This window comes from Lissotriton helveticus, chromosome 8 (assembly GCF_964261635.1).
Source record: "Lissotriton helveticus chromosome 8, aLisHel1.1, whole genome shotgun sequence".
NCBI classification, from domain to species: Eukaryota; Metazoa; Chordata; class Amphibia; order Caudata; family Salamandridae; genus Lissotriton; species Lissotriton helveticus.
The window spans coordinates 1137249094-1137262631 of record NC_136069.1 but is presented as its reverse complement, the minus strand read 5'-3'; the positions used below and the strand labels follow the sequence as shown (position 1 = coordinate 1137262631).

Here is a 13538-nt window from a genome sequence, read left to right as displayed (position 1 = left end):
GCCACAGTTTTTCTCTAGGGACCAGGTCAAACGCTGCTTTTAGATCCACAAACACAGCATATAATGACCCCTTTTTTAGTGCGACATTTCTCCAATAGATAGCTATGAAGTATAATACTTGGTCTACACTGCTGGTCAGGGGTCGAAAACCCGCCTGATAGGGTGACAATATGTCCCTTTCATCGATCCATTGCTGCAATTTGTTTTGAACTAAACGGCCCATCAGTTTTTGTGCTGTATCAATTAAACTGATGGGTCTATAATTTTTAGCTGGAGTTTTGTCCCCTTTTTTAAATATGGGGACAATTTCTGCTCCCTTCCATGAAGGAGGCACCTCCCCACCCATTGCCACGGCATTTGCCAGCATTTCGAAATAGATGCACCAGGATTTCCGGTCCGATAAAAATATGTCGGCCGGAATTCCATCCATACCCGGGGCTTTCCCCCCCGTTATACAGTCTAGTGCTATGCTAACATCCATTTCAGTAAATATTTGGTGTTTAAAAAAGACAGGTGGCGGAGGTTTAATGGAGATGTAAGCTGGGTTTCGGGCATACTGTGGTTCGAAAAATTCAGTCCATTTATTTTTAGCAACGTGGTTTTGGGGCTGAGCAGCTGTCCCTCCCCTTTCCCATTTTACCAGGGACCAAAAACGCTTTGAGTCCTTAGCAGCACAGGCTTCCTTTAGGTCCTGCCAACATTCCTCATCCCAGCGCTTCCTAGCCTGCTTCTGGATCTGTCTATAGTTATCCCTAGCCCTCCTAACTGCTATGGCGTTACCTCCTCTCAGTTCTGTGCTTAGATTTGATCGTGCCAACCTACAGCTCTTATCGTACCACCCTTGTCTAGATTGCTCCTTTTTGGTTTTACTAATGCCTACTGTTTTTACAAAGAAACTTTGAATGTTACAAAAGAGATTTTTATGGGCCTCCATCATGTAAATTTGGAAATTGGGCTTTCCACTGTGAGACTTAATGTTGTTTACTTGATCAATGACTACTTTTTTAAGAGTCTCAAGTTTAGCAACATCTTCTAGTAGCATTCTCCATTTCAAGTGGCGTTGGTTGTTTGAACAAACCACATCTTGGGTTACCATTTCATTCTCGTTAATAAGCACTGTGCTATCATTATAAGGGTGAAGGGTCAGGCACAGGGGATTATGATCGCTTTCTAATCTCTTTTTCACAACCATATCTACCAATTTGTCCCAGGCCCTTACATCCAACAGTAAGTAGTCAATTCTGCTAGCTGCTCGACCATTGTCAAACGTATTATTTCCCACTAAGTCAGAGGGCGAGCGCCCATTTACTGCTCTTAAGCCTCTTGCCAAGCAGAGACTTTTCAGCTGGATTGCCACTGAGCTCCATTTTCTGATAACAGGCAGCTCTAGCTGGGGTATGCCCCACTTGGCATCCTCCTCCTCAGCTAGGATCCTGTCCTCTTCGCCTAAGGGTTCAAAGGTGACATTTAAATCTCCGCCTACTATCACCTGAGATTTTGCTCTTAATGTTTCAATGTTCTGATCTAGGATTATTACAGCCTCTGAGGATTTGCCACTACCAACTCCCCTGGCATAAATATTATACAAGACGAGTTCATGGCCATTTCCCCAATTTATGTCAAGTGCTATAATATCACTCGATGGTACAGATCTTTGTTTTATAGTACAATCCAGTGACTGTCGTATCCAGATTAGCAAGCCTCCAGAGGGGCGTCCCACACGGTTTCCAATTGCTGGCATATGGAAGTTTAAATACCCCTGTCGGAAAGTTGGGATCAATGACCAAGTTTCTTGTAACATAATTATATCGTATTGGTCAATGAAATCTACCCACTCTGGTGTAGATAGTTTATTCGCTAATCCTGCTATATTCCATGAGACGAGGGACAGTGATGGTGTCTCATGGAATTGCAACATCTGACATTTCTCAGTATCACTTATGGCTGCCTCGCATTCAGCAGTTAATATTTCACTATCCATCGATAGTGATTTACTTTTATTTGCCTTGCTAGTTCTCTTTATGCCTTTAGTATCTAACTTTTCCCATCCTTGTACAAAAATTTGCGATTCCCTGACGCCTAGTTTCCGATCATTTGGCTGGGTACGACTCATATTTTCTGCTCTTTCATTATTTGAGGTTGCCCGCTTTCTAAAAGAGGGAGATTCATAGCTTGTGAGTCAATCGCATTCATTTAAGTCAGATAAAGCCGAGTAGCGATTTGCCATAGTTATTCCCCAGTCACAGGTTGTATCTACCCTGGCCCTTCTATTCCCCACTACTGCCCACTTAGTTCTTAGTATACTTGGCTTAGCTACAAGACCTCTTCTAGTATAGAAGAAATCTAACATTAGCGGAATTATTTCTGCCGTTCTACGTTGTGGGGGGAGGATGTTATTCAAAATATCCGGTAGTACCTCAGGGCCCTTGAGATTTAATACCACACAGTCACCTGCGAACTTCTTTGGTTTAGTCCCTATCCACTTTACCCGCCTTGCTGATAGCAGGTCGTCAAAAAGCTTTTCTTTTCCCAGGGGAGATATATGCATATTATTACTCAACCACTGTGAAGCTTTATTTAATAAGGAATCTGGCGACTCACCCTGACCTATTTTTAAAGGTGGTACATTTGCAAGTACTTGTATCAATGGTGAAGCTTCAACAATTAATTCCATAGGGCGCGTTACAGTGTTAGAGTCGGGGGATAAAACATTCCCTTGTATTGGCAAAGGATCTAGAGGTATACAGTTACTCGGGTCATCACTAGGTCTGGTACTAATTGGTTGTATAAGAGCTGGCGTATCTTCTGTTCCCTCAGGGATATTCCCCCCTACTATGCTTCCCATCACTTGCTTCTCATCGATTTTATTTAATACTAGATTCGGTATCTCTCCCACATTGTCATTTGTTGTTTTTAGTAGAGACTCCAATTTATTAACTTTGTCAGTTAAATGATCTATTTTAGAAATCAGAGGTTTAATTAACCGAGAGATTTTAGATTCCAACATGCCCATGAACTTACTTGACACCATATCATCCCATCCACTAATAACATTCCCTTCCTCCCCTATCCCTTCTGAGGAACTCTTATGTTTATTTCTAGGTGGGTTTGTTGGTTTATTCCTGCTAGACCGGAGTCCTTCTCTTTTGGGGGGGGCTTTTGTGGACCCTCTTGTTACTCTTGGTGCAGGTACAGGCATTGGGGGGGAGATACTTTCCTTCTCTATCCCTGGATCATTCCCAGATAGATTTAACTCATCCCCAGTCAATAGGTCAACATTTGTATCAAGTGTATGAACAGTTGGAGCCAAAGAAACATTAAGCGCTATACAGTCATTAGTCTCCTCTTCCTGCAAATCACTGACATTTATTCCGTCCAAGTTCGATTGGGTTGCGCTAAGGTCTACTAATTGCCCACACGGTGGCGAACCTACTAATTGCGCACATGGTGGAGAATCGCTAAGGCCCAAGGAAGACCTTCGCACACTGTTGATTTTTGTCACCACTTGGACTAAATAATTGTCCATTGTGTTGGCAGAATTGACAGGGGTCTTCTGTCGCGACATAGCAAAAATACAACCAGTGTTCCTTTTCAAATGGCAATTTATATCAACTTTTACTATTTGGACAATTTTAACAACTAAACGCATAAACGTATAACTCACAGCACATTAGATGAAGGAGTCCTGGCTCAGTCCAGTCGTGGCCAGTCTTGGACTGTCTTAGACTGTCCGCCCTTAGTCCGGGCTTCGTCCCGGGCTTAGTCCCGCACACGCGTCCCGCTAACGCGTTGTGAATCCAAGGTACATACGGGGCTTTAATTAGGGGGCGGAGACACGGGAAGAGGCGGCAGGTGTGCTGGCTGGTACACGCACAGCCTGCCGGGCCTCGCAGTCCCGTCCGGCAGCCCTTGCTCCCAAAAAGCAATTACTATGCCCTACGGGGCTCCTGGCTCCTGACTCCTTGCAGCAAACAGCAGATAAACGGCAGACACGGGCAAAGAAATCCAACACTCCTTCACGAGCGGCTCCCGCGGAGCGGGGGCCGCGAGGAGTTTTGAAGGCTCAAGCAGGTGGGGCGGAGACACGGGAAGAGGCGGCAGGTGTGCTGGCTGGTACACGCACAGCCTGCCGGGCCTCGCAGTCCCGTCCTCCTCCGGCAGCCCTTGCTCCCAAAAAGCAATTACTATGCCCTACGGGGCTCCTGGCTCCTGACTCCTTGCAGCAAACAGCAGATAAACGGCAGACACGGGCAAAGAAATCCAACACTCCTTCACGAGCGGCTCCCGCGGAGCGGGGGCCGCGAGGAGTTTTGAAGGCTCAAGCAGGTGGGGCGGAGACACGGGAAGAGGCGGCAGGTGTGCTGGCTGGTACACGCACAGCCTGCCGGGCCTCGCAGTCCCGTCCGGCAGCCCTTGCTCCCAAAAAGCAATTACTATGCCCTACGGGGCTCCTGGCTCCTGGCTCCTTGCAGCAAACAGCAGATAAACGGCAGACACGGGCAAAGAAATCCAACACTCCTTCACGAGCGGCTCCCGCGGAGCGGGGGCCGCGAGGAGTTTTGAAGGCTCAAGCAGGTGGGGCGGAGACACGGGAAGAGGCGGCAGGTGTGCTGGCTGGTACACGCACAGCCTGCCGGGCCTCGCAGTCCCGTCCGGCAGCCCTTGCTCCCAAAAAGCAATTACTATGCCCTACGGGGCTCCTGGCTCCTGACTCCTTGCAGCAAACAGCAGATAAATGGCAGACACGGGCAAAGAAATCCAACACTCCTTCACGAGCGGCTCCCGCGGAGCGGGGGCCGCGAGGAGTTTTGAAGGCTCAAGCAGGTGGGGCGGAGACACGGGAAGAGGCGGCAGGTGTGCTGGCTGGTACACGCACAGCCTGCCGGGCCTCGCAGTCCCGTCCGGCAGCCCTTGCTCCCAAAAAGCAATTACTATGCCCTACGGGGCTCATGGCTCCTGACTCCTTGCAGCAAACAGCAGATAAACGGAGCGGGGGCCGGGAGGAGTTTTGAAGGCTCAAGCAGGTGGGGCGGAGACACGGGAAGAGGCGGCAGGTGTGCTGGCTGGTACACGCACAGCCTGCCGGGCCTCGCAGTCCCGTCCTCCTCCGGCAGCCCTTGCTCCCAAAAAGCAATTACTATGCCCTACGGGGCTCCTGGCTCCTGACTCCTTGCAGCAAACAGCAGATAAACGGCAGACACGGGCAAAGAAATCCAACACTCCTTCACGAGCGGCAAATACAGTCTATATCATTTACAGTTAAAAACAACCAGGTCATTCAACAGCTACATGTCATAAACACATACATACATCCGAAGCACAAGAAATCTGGGTCAAGGGAACTTGTCAAAGAATTGACAAGGCTTATGGTCGATGGGGACATGGAGAACATGCTTGTGGCAGGAGACTTTAACCATAACCTCTTTGGAGATAAAACTACGAAATGACAAAGGAAATGGACACCATCTGGAAAATCCCAAGCCAATCCATCCCCTCCCGAAACAAACACACCAAAACCTCAACCCAAGTTAGTAAAAGAACTTGAGCAACTAAACCTTAGAGTGCTCAACGGACGACTCATAGAGGACATCCCTCCAGCACCAACACATTTCTCATCAAGCACTTCTTCACACCTTGACTTCATGCTTGTGTCACTTCCACTGTACGAGAAAATAAGCTCGTTCAAGATAGAAGAAAGTGCCCAAAGCGACCATTTGCCGCTAGAAGCCAATCTTGGACTGACCTGCGTGAACGAAGCAGTTGAAAGAAGATACATCGCCACAGAACACACTACCAACTACAAAAGAATAAGATGCAAGCCCACCGAGCCTGAGAAACTATCAACCAGTGCAAAAATAATCATACACCAGACATCCAGTTCAAACAACAACTCACTTGACGCCTGGGTAGACTTTGTAACGGAACTAGGAGCCAAACACGCTACAGAGATAAAAATTCATAAAGGCAACATCACCACCAGGTTTACACATGGCAAAATAACAACTGCAGAGACAACAAATATAAAGCGAGAAATAAAAAAGACTCTCAAACAACTCCGAAAATACCCTAACAGCGAGGACACCCAAAAGAAATTCCGCACGTTAAAAGCACTGCTAAAAAAGAAGACCTGGGAAAGGAAAAGGCAACTGAACGAGGATCTCTGGATAAAAATTCTTCATAACTCCAAACAGAAGAACAGCTCCGGCTTTTGGAAGATCATTCACAGCCTCCAACAGCCAGGTCACAAAGGCATCAACTCCAACATATCCGAATCCGACTGGGCTACCTATTTATCAGCTCACTTCAACATAGCTGACCCAGCAACGGTCGAGTCAACAGGGGGTGACAGGTCAGACGGAGCGCGCCAGAGCTCTGACAATTTCGGCACACTCAACCACAAAGAGAACCAAGCCCGCAGGTGGAATCCAACCCAGGACCAAACCTCAATTGAGGCTAAAGGTCTATTACCAACATTCGACCCACCCGTATTTGGAGAAGAAAAGTCATTCCTGGATACACCAGATAGGTTAAGAAAACTAATCTTAAAGGGCAAACTTGAGGGGGCCCCGATACTATACAAGCAAGACCCTGCCTTCTGGAGCAACATCCTGACACCAGTATTCCACGCAATAAGGGAAACAGCAAAAACACCAACATCCTGGAGTGGCTCAATAATAAGCCCGATCTACAAAAAGGGTGCCAGGAATGACCCAAGTAGCTACCGTCTTATAGCCTTAATTGATACAGAGGCAAAATATTACGCGGGCCTCATTTTGGAGGAATTAACATCTTGGGCAACAGCAAATAACATCATCCCAGCAACCCAAACCGAATTCCACAACGGCCAGGGCACCTCGACAAATATCATGGCGCTAACCCTTTTGTCCGACGCAGCAAAAGCTTCCAAGAGTTCCCTCTTTATGTGCTTCATTGACTACAGCGCTGCGTTCGACCATGTAGTTCGACACAAACTCTGGCGGAAGCTGGACAGATGGGGAATCCCAGGCCCCCTCTTACAGCAGCTGATAATGCTACACACCGACACTTGGGTCAGGATTAAACTAGGACCTGGCACGCACCTCTCGAGACAAATCAAGACCAGTAAAGGTCTGAAATAGGGCTACGTCCTAGCCCCCATGTTGTTCAATCTCTTTCTTGCAGACCTCCCTGGCGAACTGGAAACAGTAAAATCTCATGCTCCAAGACTAGGCAACATCACGCTCTCAAACCTCCTCTACGCAGACGACCTAGTCCTTATCAGCCGGTCCCCCGTCGGTCTCCAACACCTCCTTGACAAAACCAATGCATTTTCAAAAACTAATTCATTAACAATTAACTTAAATAAAACAAAAGTTATGACAACGAACTACCATAAAAAACGGAAACCCGCATGGTTCCTGGACGGACAGAGGCTAGACCAGGTAGCCTCTTACAAATATCTAGGCGTCATAATAGACGGCAACGGCTCCTTCAAACATCAACTAGAGGCCATACGTCGAAAGGGCACGACATTCCACCTATCGATAAAGCCTTTGCAGAAATCACTCCCCGACCGGTCACTGGGCCCTCTCACACAGGTACTAAGAGCTCGCTTACAGCCCATGCTCACCTACGGCAGCAAGTCCATGCGAGGCAAAGACTCAATAACACTAGACAAAATCCTCAGCCGAGCATACAGGGCAATATTTCATCTCCCCACCAACTCATCACCCGCACAAATCCGCCTCGAATTCGGCCTGCAGAAACAAGCGGTGGAGAGAAGAGGCGCATATATAAAAAGCTGGCGGAAAATCAGAGATGCCGACCACGGATCCCTAAACGCCCACCTCTGGACCGAACTGACCATCAGAGAGAACTCACCTGCAAGGACCTATTTAATGGAATCACTGAAGATCCTAGGACTAGCAGACCTATGGGAGTCGGCAACTGACCCTGGCACCTTCAAAAAATTGGTGTCGAAAGTCACCAAGATGGTCTCATCAATTGAGGATAAAGCTACCCTAGCCAAGAGAGCGCACGGATGGGTCGTGTTGAAAGGTTACAGCGCTCTAAAACCACAAGAGTACTTAACAATGGGCCTCATACAGAAGACAAAAAACAAGTTCCTTAATATGCGCCTGGGCAAAATTCCTATAGCTCCGCACCTGGCACCATGGACAAGGGAAAACCCTGCAAATCAATGCCGCCTCTGTCTTTCTGGGAAAGAGGACCTTATACACATTATCTGCATCTGCACAAATCTCCGGGACATAAGGCGCTCTCTGCTTTGGGCTCTATGGAACCAGAAGGGCATAACGAGTTGCAGGCAGGCCGTGATGCTCTGTTTTAATCCCGAAGAAACTCAGCTAAATTGCAGAACAACAAAATATTTCGACATAGTGGCCACAAGACTAAATGAAAAATCCAGAGGGTTTACTCAAAGCATTAGCCAAACAATAACAAAGTAAACACCCCTGGCTATCTTCGTTCTTGAAATTTGGAAGCATCAAGGCCACGTAAACCCCACTGGTTCTTATGTAACCCAAGCTGAGACTTTTACGCTCTTAAATACTCGAGCCACAGCTCCTTTTTGTTTTAAAGAAGTTACTGACTTTTAATATTTGTACGTTTTAAAATTGTGAGTTTTTATTAACTGTACAATAAACAAACCTAAACCTAAACCACTATCTCCTTAATTTTCAAGTTAATTATATTTGATTTAGTTCTCCACTGAGAACCACAAATATTCAGTACATAATATAACATTTTTAAACAATTCAGGTTTTTCATTCTAATACAAAGTTAAAATAGGTTTTAAAAATGTGTATAGATTGTAGCAGACAAACTCATTTGGAGGAGCCTTACATAGTATGATCAATTCCTTTACCGAGTTAATTCTACATTTAGTATAGATTGGTTGTAAAAATCTTTTCCTTGCCTTTACCACTTTCGCATTTGGGAAAATAAACAACAAATGTTCCAAGTCCTGCTCCCCACCATTACACAAATTACAGATAGTACTTGATTTTTCTTTTGGTAGCCACCTATACGTATAAGATTTTAATGAAAAGGGTTGGGATCGCCACTTTGCGAGGACATTTCGTTCCATGTGGCTGAAAGTGGGGGTATTTTATTTTTCTGGTTGTTCCCTTGCTCTTCATATATTGCACCACTGTGAGTGCAAATCCTCTTCTGATAATTTTAATGCTGTTATTAGGAATATTGGAAGGGGCATAACGGAGTTGAAAGAATCTTCACCTTTTGCTATTAAACTGCATTCGTTTATTTATAATTAATATTTTATCACATTTCTTGTTCTTCCAGTCCTTGATCATTGATATACTTTAGTTTGTAAATAAACAAGCATTCTTAAAAGTATTCCGCTGAAATGTAGTTATCTGACCAATTAACTGAAGAGACATATTTAACAAGAATTGAAAACCATTACAACAATCTACCTTTAGAAGGTAATAAGTGAAACCGTTATCATTGAGAGCAAATGACAACATCTTTACAACTAAACTTTGTTCAGACCAATAAATGGGCTAAAATCATGTTATTCCTGGTTTGCGGAAGAAGGACGACCAGACTGACATGCTTTAAAAAGATATACTACAATGTATAATGTTCTTTTTCGCCTGTTAAATTAATTGAAAAAGAATAAAGCTGACTTTTGAAAGTAATTCTGAAATTACAAAAGCAAGAATCCAGTTTTATTCAGATGCTTGAAATGGGTGAGAATCTATTAATAATAAATTTTGAGGAGTACAGTAAAGAAGCTGTAGAGTAGCCTCTGAATTGAGTATGCTATAAGTGGTTTAAACTGAAGAAGAACGGGTAAAGCATCATGAATTATTACAGAAATGAACAATGATGGGCTTATTAGGTCAAGAAGAATACTTATGTTTACATATGTACAATCTAATTTCTCCAGTCATACTTACATAAATCATATGAAGGAGGACCCTTTCCTCTTTTTCGCCCAGTTATAGAGGGCATAGGATCGTAAAGTGAAAATATTGCGCATGTACACTTTTTTTACTACTGAAGTGACAACATTGACCTTGTATATAAAACTGCAAAAGTCATGTTCCACACAGTTACTAACATGCCTAGTGACCATGTTTGGTAAATTCGTCCAACAGATCCGCATGAAACTGATGTCTACTCCCTGTTAAGCGACCAGATAAGAATCTGCGACGAGGCATATAACACCTTGCACCTAGACTAACACAGCCATCGGCTAAGCTTAAAAAAAATAAAAAATGCTGGACTGAAAGACCATGGACTTTAGCCCTTTACATTTTAATTGCATCGTTTCTCTTTTAAATTGGTTATTTTTTGTATTATGTTTTTAATGCAATGGTTTTGAGTAACCACGCTATGAATTCATTCATTCATTCATGCCTTGTGACCCATGAAGCTCCGAGTAATAATGATATGAATATGTAGTTAACACAATAGCATGAAGTAATATATAATGGTTTTAGATTATTGACCTGATTTCGAATTTATCAGACAGACTACTTTGTAACAAATGTGAGCGATATCCCTTCCATCATATTACAAGTCCACTATATCCACCCAACACTTATAACATGGTGGATGGACTATCCATGACATTGGTGACAGAATAACGCTCTGCAAAACTCTATATTAACTGCTATGTCTTCTACATTGAGAAAAACACGTCTGATATTAGAAAGTATAAAGAAAGATGTACCACTAAATGGTGTGCTACTTGCCACTTCTTAACATTAAATATTCATGGAGAGATTTTTAAGGAATAAGAATTTGTTAAAATTACTGACTAAAGTAACATTTGGAGCAATAAAACAAAGCTAGACAAAAGTTATCAAAACATGTTGTCAAAAGTGGATTCCAGTCTTTAAAAAGGGTGAAACTTTCTGTGTGTCAGTATTGGAATTTTAATTGCAATCTCATCTATGTGTTTTCTATTTAAACATTAGGATTTCGACTTGTGAGCTAATTACCTGATACTTTAGGTACCACACTCGAGTAAGTACTATACACTTTACCAAAACACTGCAGACCGGTACACTTTCTCCTGGAGACTTCTGCTACGTAAGTACCTGAAAATCTCCTGGGTAAAATGCAGGGCTGTTGGGTATTAGGCCCAACATTACTGATGACTCCAATAATGCCTCATTTAATTGTAAACCCTAACTGACACACAGGGAGTCAGGTGGATTTGACCTATACTAGGGGCATTGCTAACTCCAGAGTACAGAAACACTTAACATTAAGGGGCTTATTATGATGGAAGTTGGAAAGCCTCCGACCTTTGGTTGGAGTCTTTCCGACCACCATGGTTGGTTGCAATTCGGACTGGCTGATTATAAATTAGCTAGTTGGAATTGAAACCGGCCGGTCATTCCCGCTGGCTTCCGATGGGCTCAAGGAGCCCTTTCCGCCAGTTGAAGGTCTGTCCAACCTTGGGATTCCAGCAGGGTTTCCATGCCGGCCTTTCTGACATGGAAACCCATCAGAACAGGTGTTTGAGGCCTCCTAGCAGCCCCTTTGTATCTGCAGCCTCCGGTTGGGGGGCAAGGGGGCACCTATGGTGTCTCCTGCTAAACCCTGCACCTTGTCGCAGGCACCTCTCGGGGGCTGCCATGGGATACAGGGATTAACACCACCTCCCATTTCCCTACGGGAGCATGTCTTATGGCCGGCTTATGGCCGTAAAACTTGCTCCCATAGGGAAATGTAGGAATCCGACTGAACAAATTAAGTGGGTGGGGCTGCAGACTGGAGGTCGTCGCTCCTGTTTACGAGACGGCATCCGCCCCCTAAATGTATTAGGGAATTACATGCAGAATTAAATATTTCCACAATGAGTCCCTCATTTTTCCTCAGCAGTATCACCCAGAGACTTTGGATGCTTCAGGAGCTGGAATCCCCAGGTGAAACTTAGCAACTTGTAATTCGGATAGGGCTGGTAACTAACATTACTGGGCAAATCAGAAAGAAAAGAGAATATGTGTATTTTTTATCTTGAAAAGTTAAGTTACACATATTTGACTTGGAATATAATGGGACTGGATACACCTATAAAAAAAGAAAAAATGAGTATTGAAATGTGTTTATTTACAAAGTAATATGTATATACATTTCTTTAAAAAAGATGGTAGTTTATTTAATGGGTGACTGGAGGGAATATTAGGGGAACATTTTATGTTACCTTGGCATCAATATAGGGTCTTTTGTGCAGCTACTTGGATCATCCGATTTTCAGGCCTTCATGTCACTTACACTCACATTTAGAGTTCTGTTTCTCCTCATTCAGATGTTTGTTCATATCTGGCACATGTCCATATTACTGCTACATCGGAAAAAACGAGTGTCAATCCTTCCTCTCATACCAACTACTGACCAGTATCTCAAATCCCATTATTCTCTAAAATAATAGAGCAATTATTCAGCACTGATGCAGAACCTTTCTAGCACTGAGCTATTATACTTGTCCTTCTCAACAGCTCCCATGGCCGTAAATGACTCAATCCGCTTTGAAATGGTTATTAATTGCTAAGTAGCAACTTCAAATGCCTGAATAATAACACGGCCAGAATACAAATGTCCCAGATTCTAATAAGTTATGCTATAAGCTGTCCACTGTGTGGAAAAAGTATAGAAAAAATTAAATTTCAAAAAACGAAGCATGTACAATACAGAAGTAGATTTCTTTGCAGTAATAGTGTAAGCCTTGTATTTTAATATCATTTTTAAACTGTGATGGCAACATTGGTCACTTAACGTGATTCTTCAGTTTATATGAATTTTCTGATACTAAATAAAACATTTGAACATAAAACCAGCAAAGCCAATGACACGATGTATATGAAAGGTAAACTATGTGGGTTTGCACTTAAAAAATTCCAATAATCACCAAATTGTTTCTTGCTGCTAATATTTTACTTTACCCTGATGTTAACAGAAGTGTTTGTTTTTCAGCTATTGTGGATGAAATCAATTCTTGCATCGATAAAAGCAGAAGACTCATAATAATACTGAGCAAGAAGTATTTGTCTGACAATGCCATGTATGAACTTGAAAGGGGACTCTACAAGACACTGGTGGAAAGAAAGATAAAAGTGATTTTGATCGAATACAATCTGGAAAAGGAATTGAAATCCCTACCTGAATCATTACTTCTTTTAAAATCCAGTAGCCGAGTTAAGTGGAAGGGAGGAAAGTCAGCACCTCTAAATTCAATTTTCTGGAATAGAATAAGATACTTGTTGCCAGCAAAGCTTAGAAAACCGCATATTTCAACTTTCAATCAAGCTACATTACTTTCCACGGTAAATAAATAAACACATGCATAAAATTACTGTGGTCAAAATTCCAACTGGTAAAGAGATGAATCACAGTTCACAGACTGAAACCAACATTTAGAAAGAGCAAACTCATTTGCACACCTACAAGGGCAGACTTGCAGTTATTACCATATATTATTGTTTCAATACCGGAAATGTAGATTTAAAGGGGAAATTGCCTGTGGTCACTGTGTTTCTGCTTGTTTTCTACATCAGAAT

The 13538-nt window shown here is 43.4% G+C and overlaps 1 protein-coding gene across 1 annotated transcript in view; it reads left to right on the top strand.

The window, feature by feature from the left end:
* Positions 1 to 13328, top strand: part of IL18R1 (interleukin 18 receptor 1) — a 305537-nt gene extending 292209 nt beyond the window's left edge. Inside the window, 1 exon segment of the mRNA XM_078658948.1 lies at positions 12955 to 13328. Within this exon segment, the coding sequence (XP_078515074.1) occupies positions 12955 to 13328 (374 nt within the window).
* Positions 13329 to 13538: the final 210 nt, after the last annotated feature.